The sequence below is a fragment of the Eutrema salsugineum genome, unplaced genomic scaffold (genome assembly GCF_000478725.1).
Source record: "Eutrema salsugineum unplaced genomic scaffold, Eutsalg1_0 scaffold_22, whole genome shotgun sequence".
Taxonomy (NCBI): domain Eukaryota; kingdom Viridiplantae; phylum Streptophyta; class Magnoliopsida; order Brassicales; family Brassicaceae; genus Eutrema; species Eutrema salsugineum.
This window is the reverse complement of record NW_006256812.1, coordinates 93,854-109,380: the sequence shown is the minus strand read 5'-3', so window position 1 is coordinate 109,380 and position 15,527 is coordinate 93,854. Positions and strand designations below refer to the sequence as shown.

The 15,527-nt window shown below is 36.1% G+C and overlaps 5 protein-coding genes across 10 annotated transcripts; all 5 read left to right on the top strand.

Moving 5' to 3' along the window:
- The first annotated feature begins 212 nt into the window (after nt 1-212).
- Nucleotides 213-1,702, top strand: LOC18015474. Its single transcript, XM_006397451.2, has 7 exons — nt 213-406; nt 520-619; nt 710-778; nt 880-958; nt 1,072-1,154; nt 1,243-1,304; nt 1,456-1,702. The coding sequence occupies exons 1-7, from the start codon at nt 246-248 to the stop codon at nt 1,565-1,567; spliced, it is 666 nt and encodes a 221-aa protein (XP_006397514.2). The 5' UTR covers nt 213-245; the 3' UTR covers nt 1,568-1,702.
- A 130-nt stretch (nt 1,703-1,832) lies between these two features.
- Nucleotides 1,833-4,291, top strand: LOC18015473. 6 transcript variants are annotated; one of them, XR_002899359.1, is made up of 11 exons: nt 1,833-2,018; nt 2,112-2,314; nt 2,515-2,575; nt 2,709-2,757; nt 2,837-2,894; nt 2,996-3,083; nt 3,154-3,278; nt 3,373-3,498; nt 3,643-3,729; nt 3,853-4,007; nt 4,101-4,160. XR_002899359.1 is itself a non-coding variant. In XM_024155025.1 (11 exons), the coding sequence occupies exons 1-11, from the start codon at nt 1,889-1,891 to the stop codon at nt 4,158-4,160; spliced, it is 1,149 nt and encodes a 382-aa protein (XP_024010793.1). In that variant the 5' UTR covers nt 1,833-1,888; the 3' UTR covers nt 4,161-4,291. The 6 variants fall into 6 exon arrangements, 2 of the variants coding, with proteins under 2 accessions (XP_024010793.1, XP_024010792.1); XM_024155025.1 differs by having other exon boundaries at nt 3,636-3,729; nt 4,101-4,291; XM_024155024.1 differs by having other exon boundaries at nt 3,618-3,729; nt 4,101-4,291.
- A 162-nt stretch (nt 4,292-4,453) lies between these two features.
- LOC18015472 (60S ribosomal protein L38) lies at nt 4,454-5,670 on the top strand. Its single transcript, XM_006397449.2, has 3 exons — nt 4,454-4,582; nt 4,989-5,172; nt 5,455-5,670. Exons 1-3 carry the CDS (start codon nt 4,580-4,582, stop codon nt 5,475-5,477), a joined length of 210 nt encoding a protein of 69 aa, XP_006397512.1. The 5' UTR covers nt 4,454-4,579; the 3' UTR covers nt 5,478-5,670.
- A 2,417-nt stretch (nt 5,671-8,087) lies between these two features.
- Nucleotides 8,088-11,084, top strand: LOC18015860 (hydroxyacylglutathione hydrolase 1, mitochondrial). Its single transcript, XM_006397448.2, has 8 exons — nt 8,088-8,360; nt 8,857-9,039; nt 9,245-9,448; nt 9,759-9,882; nt 10,116-10,216; nt 10,435-10,509; nt 10,598-10,696; nt 10,786-11,084. The coding sequence occupies exons 1-8, from the start codon at nt 8,301-8,303 to the stop codon at nt 10,930-10,932; spliced, it is 993 nt and encodes a 330-aa protein (XP_006397511.1). The 5' UTR covers nt 8,088-8,300; the 3' UTR covers nt 10,933-11,084.
- Nucleotides 11,085-11,419: 335 nt separating this feature from the next.
- Nucleotides 11,420-15,514, top strand: LOC18015859 (3beta-hydroxysteroid-dehydrogenase/decarboxylase). Its single transcript, XM_006397447.2, has 12 exons — nt 11,420-11,820; nt 12,046-12,135; nt 12,224-12,357; nt 12,461-12,631; nt 12,962-13,078; nt 13,169-13,248; nt 13,664-13,856; nt 13,945-14,047; nt 14,399-14,570; nt 14,739-14,895; nt 14,985-15,051; nt 15,135-15,514. Exons 1-12 carry the CDS (start codon nt 11,583-11,585, stop codon nt 15,293-15,295), a joined length of 1,683 nt encoding a protein of 560 aa, XP_006397510.1. The 5' UTR covers nt 11,420-11,582; the 3' UTR covers nt 15,296-15,514.
- The last annotated feature ends 13 nt before the right edge of the window (nt 15,515-15,527 follow it).

The following is a 15,527-nucleotide window of genomic DNA, read 5'->3' as shown; positions in this document are numbered from 1 at the left end:
CTAAATTATTTAATTGTTAAATAATGAATAGAAAGGAGAAAACAAAAGGAATTCTCTATTATCCAATTAAAAGAGTCGCTTTCAACATTTCGCTCTGCATTATTTTGTTTTTTTCAACCTTAATACATTATCTATATAGATTAATTGCATAATTTCCAAAATTAGGGTTTTCGTTTTTATCCTATGATTTTGTGAACATATGCTTCTTTAGTTTTTCTTGTTTAGGGGTTTGTGGTGTGTGTTTGATGGCTAATCATTCATGGACAAACGAAGAGAGAAATCACCATAATGCCTACTTCGCCAACTCAAAGTCACCGTCACAGAGCTTAGAGATGAAACACCACACCGGAATCGCCATGGATTGGAGCTCTGAAGAACAAGCAATTCTCGAAGATGGCCTTGTTAGGTTAGTGAAATATATATGTAGATCAAAAGTCGCTTTGGATCTCTCTAAGATTCAATACTAGGTTTCTCAATTTCTTGATTTATTGTTTGCTATGATATTTTTCTTGCATGAAGATATTCATCGGAACCGAGTATTTCACGTTACGCGAAAATCGCGTCAAAGCTTCAGAACAAAACCGTTAGAGATGTTGCTATGCGTTGCAGATGGATATACGTAACGTCTTCTCCTTTTCCTTCTTCCGCAAGTTTTCTTCTTTCTCTGTTTCTTAAATGCGCACTAATCATTAGTTTGTTTATGTCGCAGAAGAAGGAAAATAACAAGAGAAGAAAAGAAGACCATAACGGATTGGGAAGAGTCAGAGTTGACAATAAGGTTTGAAATCTCGCTCTGTTCTGTTTCTATCTCCAGCTATTTTTTTTTGTTTTCTAAAATCTAAATCTCGCTCTGTTCTTTTACATGGTTGATTTCTTCAGGAAATTATTGATATGGTGGTGGCTTCAAACTCTGTTCCACATCTGTTTGCACTATCCCCTCTTCTTGGAGAAGAAGATGGTAAGTATATATCTCTTTGATCCAACGATTCTTAAGGATGCTCCAAGATTGTAGACAATGAGATTTTAAACAGATATGGAAATATCAATAAAGATTCATTAAATGATATGCAGGGATCACCAATGAGCTTCTTACACAGAATGAGCAATTCTTCAATCAAATTTCTGCAAATCTCACAAATCCCACATCATCAAGGGTAAAGTATAGGTCCCTTTCAAATCACCACTTTAGGTCTCTTGAGGGAAAAGCTAATTTACTTCTTCTTCCTTTTTTGTTCCTAACAGTTGACAGAAAACTTGACACTCCTCTACAAAAGCCGCGAAAACATCCGTAAACTTCTCAAATGGTATGTGAAATTTCATCAATTCTGCACAATGGCTTGTTTATATTGTTCTCGTTGTTGTTAAGTGTAGTATATCATTACTTAGTTTTTCTTGTAAGCAAAACGATTTTCCCAAACAACATATATCATAGTTTTTTTTGTTTTGATCTTACAGTTTGAATGAGAATGTGCCGGAGCCAATGAAGCATATGCCACCATTGCCGGAGCAATTGAACGATGAGCTTGCTACAATCCTTCCTCCCTCAGATCTACCACAGCTACAATGAATGACTCTTTGTGTGTTTCTTCCTCTACAGTTCAATTTCTTCAGGACCTTCTTCTAATTGTTTCAGTTGACTTTTGGGTTCTTAGGTTTTATTGTTTCTCTTAACAGAAGCCCTAGCTTAGAGCACAAGTTTGTAATTAGTTGATGTTAATGATGTATCAGATCAAGAACATTTGAACAAAAAAAAAAAATTCAGTTTTATTCTTGTTCATATATCTATATATATAAAAAGAAAAACTTTACAGTCAGCACTAGTTCACAATTGAGGGCTTGTTTGGAATCTTCGAGAAAAAGTATTGAACTTTGTCCCGATTGAGTGAAAATGGATAGACTGAGAGATTGCATAGAGGAAATGGTGAAATTCACACTCGACCACCGTACAGATTTCGATTTGGGGCTGACCGGTGATTTCTGCTCCGGCCTTCTTTCCGGCGACCCACTTCTTCCCGCCGGTGATTGAATCGAACCGCCTTTCTAACCTTTGCTAAACCCGATTTGTTTCCCGTTGGCATCCCTTTGAATCATTCTGCGTTTTCTCGATGCAGATACTGTAGAAGAAGCATTTGCAGGTGTTCCTGATTATCCCTTGTACAAGCCTCTAGCTTTAAGCCTGATGAAATCAGTTGCTTCTGGTTGTTTCTGTGGAACCTTTGAGAAGATTCCGTTGGTGAAAGAGGTAACCTGGTTGAAGGAGAGAGAGGATGAGTGGAGCAAGCTGATTGCCCAAAAGGGATCCGAGTTAGTCAATGTGAGTCATGGTATAGATTATACTTCCAAAAAAAGCATAATTTCTCGTCGATTAACTCGGTTCAGTGTTGAATTTGAAGATCCGTACCTGGGATTACTTAGGAATCTGTGAATTTGATTGATGATGTTGGGATAATCAGAGTCATCAAATGCTTACATTTTTGTTTGCTTTTGACTATTCCCTTTGAAATATTCTAACAGGCCGTTAAGGATATAGCTTGTGAGCTTCACGTTCAAGAGCCCTTATTCTCCCTCATGAAAGGTTCAATTTTCCTTTTTAGGTGCCTGAAATTTTGTGTGGTTTAACCGCTCGTCAATGTCAATATCAATATCTAGTGTGCCAAGAGTTACTGTTGATCAGCTTTTCCGTTGCTTAATTTGAATGGATACATTAGATGGCATCAAAACAGTTGACGCAAGGTGTTTCGAAGCTGGGTATGATAGGTAAGGGAAGTGAAAAATTTCTGAGCATGATCAACTTTTGTATCTCTTCGTGTTCACAAATTTTGTTTGATTTCTTCAGACTTGAACAAAGAAGCTCAACTGTTATGATAAATAAATGTCTCATATTTGAAGTTCTGGTGAGATATATTATTGCTGGCATCATTTTCTTTAGCTTTCGTGTTTCTGCAAACAATTTCTTTTGTGTGTGTGATAGTATCTCTTTGATGTTGATAAATAGGAAGTTCACCAGTTTTCTTCCTTTTACGAGCTGTTGAAAGCCGAGAGTCCAGAGAAAGTGTTTCCTGGCATTAAAACATTGGAACAAGGTAGGCTTTTTCTTTATCTCGATCCCTAGCCAATAGCTTCAGTGTAAGTTCTGTTACAAAGATTTTACAGTCTTAGGTATGCAAATGTTTAGGAAGTTGTATGATGTTGATCAAGAGGAGGTAAACGGTGTTGTAGCAATCCATCTTACTAAATCAGTTTCTCAGCCTTCTGTAGCTTTGGCTCACATACTCTCTGTGAGTTGTAGTTTTTCCATGTCTTCTTCTGTGATTTATGATTCATATTCCCTTTTCCTATGTTTCTCCCAAAAACTAGTTTTCAAAATTGCAGGGTTTGAGTTACACCGGGGTGCAAAGCCTTCTGGGTCTTTCTCACACTATTGGGTCCATTTCTCATGCTCTGCCTCCTCCGAGATCGATTCTACTCTCTTCATTCATGCTTCCATATAGACCAAAGGTACCACAAAAACCAAGATATAGTTCGACTATATTAACTCAACGTGTATACATGAAAGTGAATTCTTTTGGCAATAACGAAGCTTTGTGGCATACAATTTAGAATCTTAGAGTGTTTAGTTTTTCTGCTTTGCTGAGATAAAAGGTTGTAGATTGAGCCATGGAGCTAGAGCATTAGCCAAACATGTTGATCGAAGTAGCGACAGATTTTGGGGTGTTCTTCATGGAACTGGTAAGTAACTTGGCCAGCTTTCAAATAACTAGTTCCTAGACACTTTAGCAAACAATCCAATTTTGCGCAAGATACTAATGCATTTCCATATCCGAATATCGCTCTTCATTTCCTTTTTTTCAGATTCAGATAAGAATAGCCTTGCGATGGAGATTATCAACCGCTTTGTTGGCCACTGTTGCTGGATGAACATACATATCGTTCCACCACACGGTGAAGTGTTCGAGATAAGAGTAGCTCAAGGCTATGGAGCACGTTGGTCTCAAGATGGAACCAAAGTATGTAATATAGCTTTGAAACTAGAAGATATGTTTCAGCCATTATTTTATGTTTGATCAACTTGAATGACTGTTTCTGGTTGTTTTTTGCAGTTCATTGGATTTCTTGAGCCTTACACTGAGGACGGTCACTCCATGGACTGGAAGCATTAGACCACACCTGAACATTTCTTTTGTAGCTGAATTTTTTTCTTTAAAAACTCTAAATGCTTCTTTTCTTGTGGCAAACACGAAATCATTGATTTTCTATAGTAATAGATTTTGCGGTTGACTATGAAACCGAAACAGACCGTATACAACAAGTATTAAGAACTTGGGTATGAAAATAGTAAAAACAAAAATATAGGGACCTAAATGTAAGCTTCCAGATACATATATGATTGGGCTGAAGCCCAATGTGAAAATTGTTTGATACATGGGCTAAGGGTAAATCTGGAATTTCGAATATACGAGTCTAGGGCTTCTTCTTGAACCAAAAGTTTTAACATTTAAGAGTGTCTTTTATATCTTGACGACGGTTTTGTTCTTGCTCTCTGTGTGGAAGGCGGCTAGCTAAAACAACTGATCCGACAATGGTACTTTTTCTCTGTCTTTTGATTTCGTTTCATCTGTGTAGGATTCCGCTAGCTAGCTATTGATCTTTATAACTTGGTTGTAGTAGCTCGTTTTATCGTCCACTATCTAAAAGCCTTTTTGCAGTCTTCTTAGTTTACAAACGTTGCCACTTTGTCTTGATTATTTCTCAATATGAATGATGAGTTTTGCTTTATTTCTTGTTACTTTCCTTAAGATTCAGTAAGACATAGGATTCAGAGAAATTGATCTGTTATTGTTGTTTTGATGTATTGGCCTGGATTCTGATGTTCATTATTATCCTGCGGATTTGACTACAATCAATTTGAATTGCTGAAATTTGTATTAAAAATTTGCTCTTTTGAAATTGTGAAGTTTTGGATATTGATGATCTGATTGAATGTGCAGCCTAAGCAAATCCACGAGATCAAGGACTTCCTTCTCACAGCTAGAAGGAAAGATGCTCGATCAGTGAAGATCAAGAGGAGCAAAGACATTGTGAAATTCAAGGTCAGATGCTCAAGGTACCTGTACACGCTCTGCGTCTTTGACCAAGAGAAAGCCGACAAGCTTAAGCAGTCTCTTCCTCCAGGTTACAATCTTAACTCTGCTCTTCTATTGCTCTACGCTACACTGATTGTCTCACTTTCAAACATTTGAGGTACCCTAAAGAATAGTAAATTTTGGCAATTTTGGTTTGTTAATCTTTTTTTTTGTTTTATGAAAACAATTGTCTGGTTTTTATGATAAGTGTATTAGATTGTTCGTACGGAACACAAATTGTCGTTATTGCATTCTCTTGAATTTTAAACATCGCATTATATGTTGTGTTGTTTCTGAATTCTGATTGGTGGACTCTGTTGCACGTTTTCAGGTTTGAGTGTGCAAGACCTTTGAAGATGAAGCCATGTTTCCGTGATGATGATGAATCCATGCTTCTTCTTTATAAGTTTTCTTAGGAGAAAATGTTTTGTGTCGTTACATTATGTTTCAGACGTTTACATTATGAGTGTGCTTTTGGATTTATTCAGTTTAAAAAAAATCAAATACGGTCTCGCTCTGGATTAAATTTTCTTAGGGTTCTAAAAATTGTCTTTGACGGTCGCCTTGACCACAAAAAGCGGCGGACGGTGATTAGCTGTGCCGATTTTTAGCCTTGTCGCTTTAAAATTCTCAAATTTTGATCATGAAGAAAAGATCAATAGTCATTTTGTTCTGTTAATAAATTGAATGTAATTGTCGTTGGAAAAGCTACCAAGGGAGAATACATAGCGTTAAGAAATAATATTCTAATTTTGACAATTTCTTTTTCTTAAAATCTCTTTTTTTTTAGCCTCTCAAGTGCTCTGAATTTCTACTAATCGCCCACTAGAATTGTAACAGTAATTCTGAAAAATATGTTTAAATCACTTTTTAGATCTTTAAACTCCTTCAAATCTTTTTCAGACTTAAATGTATGCAAACATATCTAAATCACTCATCCAATATATCCTTAGATTTTTGTTTAAGAGTTACTCTTATTAGATGTTCAAAAAAGAAAAAAGTTATTCTTATTCAACGCCTAGATCATTTAAAGAAGCGTTTAACATTTTTTAAGACTTTAAAAAAAAAAAAAAATTATTATCCCACACGTTACTATAAATCATAATCATGTAATCAAAATCTATCCGCTGAAGTACAATTTCTTGGAAAAATGCATGAAATGACAAATTTTCAATATTTTTGAAAATGTTAGGAACGATTGCTCTTTTTAAGATTTTGGGGTCGAGATAAAAAAAAAAAAAGGAACAATCTATCCGTTGGAGCTTGGGCTTTTTAGGATACTTGTTAGCCTTTAGACCAATTTGTACGATTTATATGGCCAATTATTTAGAGTCAACTCCAAAATCTAAACTAATTAATTGTCACCTAAAATTTATTAGTCAGAAAAACTAGATAGAAGATAATCTGAAATTCAAAGTAACACTAATAATAATGTATGTTTGGAAGTGACGTATTTATGGATTTGCTTATAATTTTACGATGTAAAAAAATTCTTCAACTTTGTGAAAAAACATGACTGACAAATCATGTTTAAAACAAATAAAACAGAAGTTTAAATAGACCAATATTAATATTAATAATAATGACTACATGTTAATCCACTTATTTACTTCTGAAAAGAGTATATAATGACACTGTCTGCAGAATACTTACATCAGAAACCCACATAGGTGTAATGGGTAAGATGTGTTCTCTTATTTTTTCGTTTAACATCTTATCAATTCATAACATATCTCTTTATTATGGTGATCACCAATCACAAAAAACGGTGATTACCAAAAGAACGAGCAATCAATGCTTATTAAAAAGTTTTCTATTATTATTTTTGTTGAATAAAAATATGTATTGTTATGAAAATGATGCAAGAAAAATCACTTCAAAAAAGAAAAATAAAAAATAATAGCTTGGTTGACAATTTGAATACTATGGTGTGAAGTTTTAGCCATATGAATTTTCAAACAAAATCTATTAAATGTGAACAACTAAGCCAATCATATAGTTATTTGAAAAATGAGTATGAACTTTGAAGTGAGGTCCTAATCATATACAAGTGGCTCATTTTCAATTAGGTAGGCACAACTCTTACTGGATTACTTTGGTGTTGTTGACAGACATAATCGTTTTACACTTTTACTCAATATACATATATCAGAATGAATTTAATATTATCAACTAATGTATAAACTTTTAAACCTTATGATATTTGATGGATTATAATAAATATTTTTAAATCAATACCTATAACTTTTTATTCGACACTATATGTAAGATTGACATAAATTTTGATTTTTTATGGGGGGGGGGGAGTTTAAATTTGAGAGAGTATAGCTGTATAAGACATTATCACATGTAAAAATTAAAACCCAAGAAGCTCAAAACTTTCATAAACTAGTTGATGTCTCTCGGAAAAATAGAAAAAAAGAAACTCAGATATGAATTCATAAAAGTATAACTGTATAAGAAGACATTATCCCATGTAAAAAAACTCAGATCTGAATTCATTAAAAGTATAACTGTATAAGAAGACATTATCACATGTAAAACCCCAAATGATATGTACTAGTAATACCATCTAACGAAATCAGCAAATTATTGAATATTGAGCAAAGGGAATTTTTGTGTGTTTCTTTCTTTTTGTTCGGCGTCGACCCAAAAGGAAATGTTTTTTCCTGGCTTCCAAAAGGGAATCTAATCTAGCAAAATACTAGTAAAGAAACAACAAATTAAATGGTGAAACCGTTAAAGTAATAAAAATCTTTATAACATATACAGTACTAGTGATAATTTATTACCCTTTTCAATAGACTTTAATTCTGAAAACCAAAAAAAATAAAATAAAGGTACTTGCTCGTGGTCGAATAATTATAACCAGTTTATGAATAATGTGATGGCACGAAACACAATTTATTGGGGGATTTAGTAGTTGAGCTAATATAAATTTGACTTAAAAGCGAAAACAAAAAATTAAATAAAAAAGAGTAAAAGCTGTCTCTAGCTCTGACGTCTTTCCTGTCGAAGTCGCAGACTCGTCATCACAGCTCAGGCAAAATTCTAGCTTCCTACGCGCAAAATCTCAAGAGGCTTTGAAGGTAATCAATAATCTCTCTCGTTTCTTTCTGAGGAATCTATCGGAGAGAGGTAGAGAAAGGGGGGAGAAGGGGGCGAGAGAGATAGAGGATGCCAATGATCTCCAAAGCTTCATCTACCACCAATTCATCGATTCCTTCTTGTTCTAGGGTTTATCTCTCTCTCCCTTCTTTTTGCTGTTATCTTTGATTCAGATGACTTTTGAAAGCAAAATAGAAAAATTCCGATCCGGTTTTATGATGGTTGGTATGAGATTCAGCCTTTTGAGCTACTATTCAGATAATATCTGTGATTTCGTTGCTGGAAATTCTTAGTACAGATTTTCTCTTTATTGATCTTTGTTTTGTTTGCTAGGAATTATTTCTGCCGATTCCTTGATTGGGTTAGTATTGTTTGTATTGAACTGAACGGCCTTAGTAGAGCCGATTCATTTGTATTCTTTGAGGCTACTACGCTTGGTTTTACCCTAAAGATCACTTACTCTGCTTGATTAGTCATCTAATATCATTTGTATTGACTGGTTAGGTGAAACTTTCGATTGAATCATCTAGGCATCTATTGTCTGCTTTTTGACAAATGTGTTTAGTCTTTTTTGGCAGCCTTATTATTGTTTCAGATTATAATTTTTTATCTAACCATGAAACAGATTGGAGGTCAGCTTTGTGTGTGGCCGGGTTTGAGACAACTTTGCCTCAGAAAAAGCTTAATATACGGAGTAATGTGGTTATTATCCATGCCACTGAAAACATTGCGTGGGGCTAGAAAAACCCTCAAAATCACCCACTTTTGTAGCATCTCCAACATGCCATCTTCATTAAAAATCGAACTGGTTAGTATGCTTGCCTTATCACTTTGCAGTTTTTCATTACCTCTTCTTCTGGCTTTGTTTATCTTCTGCATCTTTTGCCACTGCAAGTACTTCTCTTTATTTTGTTTTCATTCGCTTGCTTTTCATCCTGAAGGTGAGCTTACTTATACCCGAAGACATGAAATACGATCTATTTGTCTTTTCTTATTTGTCGGGGATGTTTCAGGTGCCATGCAGTAGGGAGAACTATGCTTATCTTTTGCACGACGAAGACACCGGCACGGTTGGAGTCGTTGATCCTTCTGAGGCTGCACCTGTTATTGATGCATTGAGCAGGAAAAATTGGAATTTAACTTACATATTGAATACTCATCATCATGAGGATCACATAGGGGGGAATGCTGAACTGAAAGAAAGGTATGGCGCAAAGGTATGGGGATACTATCTTCGGTTTGAACTTGTTATAACTTTGTTTTTTGTTTTCTTTCTACTCTTTGCGCAATTTATAGCTATGAAACATAGAGCTCTACGGTATAATGGTTTGGTTTTAAGATGTTGTTAAGTGTTAGTCTAACCAGAGAAATGGCTTTCTGGCCTTTCTGGTTATAGATTGAAGTTGACTTCTACCTTAATAGTCTGGCTACTTGTTTTGCAACTTTGTTTGGTTGTTTTTTTTTTTTTTTTTTGGTTGATTCGGCGATATATTCTAAAGTGTTTTATGGGACTTATGTGTGCAACAGGTGATTGGATCAGCTGTGGATAAGGATCGGATTCCTGGAATTGACATACTTCTGAAGGATAGTGATAAGTGGATGTTTGCTGGCCATGAAGTTCGGGTAATTGACACTCCTGGCCACACACAAGGTTTGTAGCTGCCATATACCTTTACAGTTAAAACTATGAGCATATCTCTACAGTCAAATATTGTCAACCGTAGAAACGTTTGGTGGACCGCGTCTTAGTAACTTATTTGTTATTCTCGAAACACACTGTGTAACTGCTCTCCTTTTTCATCCTTTCAAGTGTAGAATAACTAGTTAATTCATGAATACTTGGTGCCATGTTTTAGTCTCTTAACTGTTCTTATTCTCAAGCAGGCCATATTAGCTTCTATTTTCCCGGGTCAGCCGCAATATTCACAGGAGACCTGATATATAGCTTATCTTGTGGTACCCTCTCAGAAGGTACCCCCGAGCAGGTAACATTACTTGTAGAAATGTGCTAAGTGATTTGCGGTATTAGAAATCGTGTTCCTCAATAACTTAAATAATAAAAATGTTATTGGACTTTTTGAAGAGATCAATTGGGAGTAGAGTACTCTGATAACCTAACTTCATCGTTTCTTTTCACAGAAGAAAATTTATTCCGCTCTGACCTCTTTTAACGATAATACCCCCTTTTTTTTGCCTCTCTCAGATGCTTTCATCACTCCAAAAGATCGTGGCTTTACCAGATGATACAAATATATACTGCGGTCGCGAGAACACAGCAGTAAGTTTTCACACATAAATACTGTCTTATCTCACATTGTTCAGATACTCAGGCGAAGTAAACTGTTTATATGTCCTCCATAATACAGAGCAATCTCAAGTTTGCACTATCCGTAGAACCAAAGAATGAAACTCTTCGGTCTTATGCAACCCAAGTCGCTCATCTTCGCAGCCAGGGACTCCCATCGGTAAAATATCTCATCTTTTCTCTTTCTCCCCTCTCTCTCTCTCTCTCCAAACCTCTTTCTGGATTTCATTTGCGGGTTTTTGTCTGTAGATTCCAACGACTGTTAAGGTTGAGAAAGCTTGTAACCCGTTCCTCAGAACATCGAGCAAAGATATCCGCAGATCTTTAAGCATTCCAGACTCAGCAAACGAAGCCGAAGCACTGCATCGTATACACAGAGCCAGAGATCGTTTCTAAAAACTTGGGTGTCTTTCTTATTGTATAGTTGGAAAATCATCATCAGCTGCAAAGATTAATTATTCTGTATGTTTTGGGCTTTTTCCAGTTATGATTTGGATTTTCATTCAAACAGAGAATATCTATATATATTTAGCTGGGTCAATTATGAATTTTCAAGTGTAATATATATGCTTTTTCGTTTTGCATCAACATGACGTACGTGTATGTAGATACGTTTTAGCTCACTCTTCCAACGCTTGCCAAAATTCTAACTTTGGAAATCATTAGTTTGGTGGGTTGATGGATTTGGTTCACCAAACCGTAGAAGTGAAATCTCAACCGTGCGTCTATGAATTATTTTTGATTTACGATTTTTGTAATCAGCAAGCAAATAATTTTTATTATTTAACAAGAACTATATAGTATTCTATCGTAAGTTATTACGTTTATATACTGGAAAAATCTCAATATAAATGAAAACGCTAAAGCCTAAAGGTTTCGCGTTTGCAAGCATATGATCTGCCCGCCAAGCAAGCATATACATACTGTATTCAGCTTTTTCTGCATTTTGCACCCAACTCCACTCGGCCCTTTTTCTCTGAGTTGACTCGCGAGTTATATATTGCGAAGCCGATAGAGCGAGAGCTGGGGTTCATTCGACGATAACAATGGAGGAAGATGCCGATTCTCTTCTTAAGACCTGTGTCGTCCTTGGCGGCCGAGGGTTCATTGGCAGATCGCTCGTCTCCAGGTTGCTTCGACTCGGAAGCTGGACAGTCCGAGTCGCTGATTCCGCTCAGACTCTCCATCTCGACGAGTCCGATTCGGTCCTCGAGGATGCTCTCTCTTCTGGCCGCGCCTCTTATCACTGCGTCGATCTTCGTGATAAACCTCAGATCGTTAAAGGTATTTTTCCTATGTACTTATCGTTTCGATTCTAGATGCTTGCACTTTGTTGAAATTGAGGTTTTAGACAGAGGACAGATAGGTGTTTGGTATCTGAGTAAAATGCAGTGGGAGAATTTTTGGATATGGGATTTTGGGTTCTGATTGAGTAATGCATTTGAGATTTTAATGTTTTTGATGTTGTGCTGTGATTGTAACATCATATGGCTGTTTTGTTCACTGCAGCTACGGAGGGTTCCTATGTTGTGTTCTACATGGGAGCTGCTGATTTACGTTCCCATGATTACTTATACTGTTACAAGGTTATAGTTCAAGGTAAAGTTCATACTCATTTTATTCTACTAATATTGTTGTTGGTTTGGGTGAAGAATCGATTTCTCATATAATTATTTGTCTCCAACAGGCACAAGAAATGTGATTTCCGCTTGTCGTGAGTCTGGAGTCAGAAAGCTTATCTACAACAGTACTGCTGATGTCGTTTTTGATGGTTCCCAACCTATACGTGATGGTGATGAATCCTTGAGACTTCCTTTGAAGGTAATCCCTGAGCATGATTGTTTAATTGTTTTTTTTTTCTTTTTCTTTTTTGCTTTTGCTCTTGCTCAGGAATGATATCTGTTTTGCTCCGATTGTGTTGCAGTTCCAATCTAAGTTGACAGACTTCAAAGCTCAAGCAGAAGCGTTGATCAAATTTGCTAACAACCGTGATGGTCTCTTAACTTGTGCACTTCGCTCTAGCATTGTGTTCGGACCTGGTGACTCGGAGTTTATACCTTTCTTAGTGAATCTAGCCAAATCCGGATATGCAAAGGTCTGACTATTTCATCCCATTTTCTCGTTGACGTGTGTATTGTTGGATCATGTTATCATGAGAATCTGTTCGTTCTTATTTTTGGCATCAGTAAGCTAGACCCTGTAACTGTTTGTGTGTCCTAAATTTTGTTCTTGCCTCAGCTCACCCTATATTCTAAGTTTGTCAAAAGGTTTGACATAACAGACACTTCCTCAGCTAGATTCATTACTATATTATCATTATATGATGCCTGGTAGTTTTCCTTTTGGATGGCAATGGCATTTTCCTTAAGCGTCGGTTTTCTTTTCTTTTTTTTTGGGAATGACCGTCTTGTTTTTAATATTTCAGTTCAGAATCGGGAATGGTGAAAATATGTCTGATTTCACTTACTCTGATAACGTTGCTCATGCACATATTTGTGCCGTAGAAGCATTAGATTCACATATGGAGTCTGTTGCTGGAAAGGTAACCATGATGCTCACTTATTTGTCAAAACACTCCTGAAAGCGCTCAAACTTTATATATGATGAAGTTTTCTGTGCCGATTATTTGTAGGAATTTTTTATCACTAACCTTGAGCCTGTCAAATTTTGGGACTTTGTAAGCCACATAGTTGAAGGTTTGGGATACCCAAGGTAAATAAGCATTTTAACAGTTTTTGTTAAAAGGATATTTGTGTTGAATTCCTTTATTATGCTATTTCCTGATTATCCGGTGTCTGCTGCAGCGCTTACAAAGATCCATCAGAATTTATGAACCCACCCTGAATGTTCCATTCTTAATTCGTCTGCATTCTTATCATCCTTCTGTTAATAGATGTCATGAACAACAATCTAGTGGAACTGTTTCGAGTAGAGCCATATATATTTTTATCAGAAAATTATATAATGATTCTCGGTGTTATTTATACTAGCTTATACATGGTCGTACATGTTTCCTTCTCTTATTCCCTAGGGCATTTGATCATTTTGAAAAGTTTCAGATCCTGAAAGCCAAGTTTTTGCCTTTCTGGTTTACCTGATTTGATACTTTTCTTGTCTTTTATTGCAGACCATCCACTAAACTTCCTGTTCGGCTGGTTTCGTTTGTTCTGTCACTTCTTAAATTGACACAAGAAAAGGAGGGCATTGGAAGTTATTATGACACTGCTCATCAGTTTGCTCTGTTAGCTTCCTCAACGAGAACTTTTAACTGCAATGCAGCTAAGAAGCATCTTGGTTACAAACCTGTTGTGACACTTAAAGTGAGTTTACTTTAGATAATATTTTGTTTCATCATATTCAGCTGATTGATAGTTCCCTTGCTTACAATAGCTCTTGTTGAATTTGTAGGATGGTATTGTATCAACGGTTCAGTGGTTCTCTCGCGATCTTGAGAAATCTGATGATACGAAAATTCAGTCTAAAGCAGATGAGCTTCTTGGTTGTGGAAAAGGTTAGAACCATGTCCCTATTAATAATTATAATGGTCTGATGATGTCATCCCGCTACATTGCTTTGAGTCTGTTTCTTATTTAGCTACGGATATGATGCAAACTGCATGCTTATAAGGCTTAGCCTGGAAAGAATCTATCTCTGTTCTTATCTTAGATATATTGCTTCTATATATCTAGAACATGCTGATGTAGCTGCCCAGTCCATCTACATTCGCTTCCAGACACATCTAATTTTATGCAAGTTCCAACTGCATATCATGCACATATAAACAAACTCTGTGCGAGTTTGGTCTATGCAACTGTTAACTCTCCTTAAGTTGACGAAATGTTTCTATCTTATGTTCCTGCAGTGGCAGACATCTTACTATGGAGAAATGAGAAGAATACATTTGTATCTTTTCTATTCCTCAACTTTTTATATTACTGGTTCTTTTCTGGAAACACATTTACATCGTCGGCAGCCCAACTTATGTTTCTATTTGCTGTTGCTCTCTATGGACTCGCTTTTGTGCCGTCAAACATGTAAGTTGTGATTCTTAAAAGTGGCTTTCTCTTTACCACTACAGAAAACAGTGAACGTGGTTTGTGATACTAAAATTGTCCTATGCATACATGTATATATATATATATATATATGTTTCTCTTTTGAATCTATCACATTATAGTGACAGGTTTTGCTTTTTTCGACAGCTTTGGGTTTCAAGTCAAGAAAATACCCCCGTGGAGATTTGAGATCTCAGAGTCTGCGGTAAGAGATCTTAGCAGAGATATCGTAGTAGTATGGAACCACGGAGTTCGCAGTTTTAAATCCTTAAACAGAGGAGGAGACTGGATCATGTTCTTCAAGGTATAATAATACTCTCTACGCACTTCTTCTAATGCTCAAAAAACTTGAAAAAACCTCATTTCTCTCGTTTCCTCAAAACCAAAAAACAGATTGCGGGATCACTATATCTCCTGAAACTGATCTTATCGCGCTCCTTGGCAACATTCATATTCACAGGTATACAAAGCTTTTTGGTATTTGTACATATCTTTTATCTACTACTCTTCCTGACCATAACATTTGAACGATTTACTTAACAGCGATGTCATTCTCGTTCACTTCTTTCTTCATCTATGAGCAATACGAGCTTGAGCTCTATCACCTAGCCCGGATCTTCATAGAATGCGTAACAGTTGTTAAAGGGATGGTGCTGAAGAACCTTCCTGTTTCTGATACTTCGTCTAAACCAATGTTCATGTGAAGCTTCCAAGTCCAGAAAACGAACACAGCGATCTCGGGGACTGACCGCAGTTATTAAATGTTTATCTACTGACAAAGATGCTATTAAAAATCCTTATTTTTAGACTGTAATCTTGGTGACGGAATCAAAAAGTTGTTGTTACTGAGAGACAAATATTCATGGTATTTTACAAATTTGCCATAACGACTATAAACGCAGCGTTCTATTTTTTCTTAAACATAAAACGCAGCGT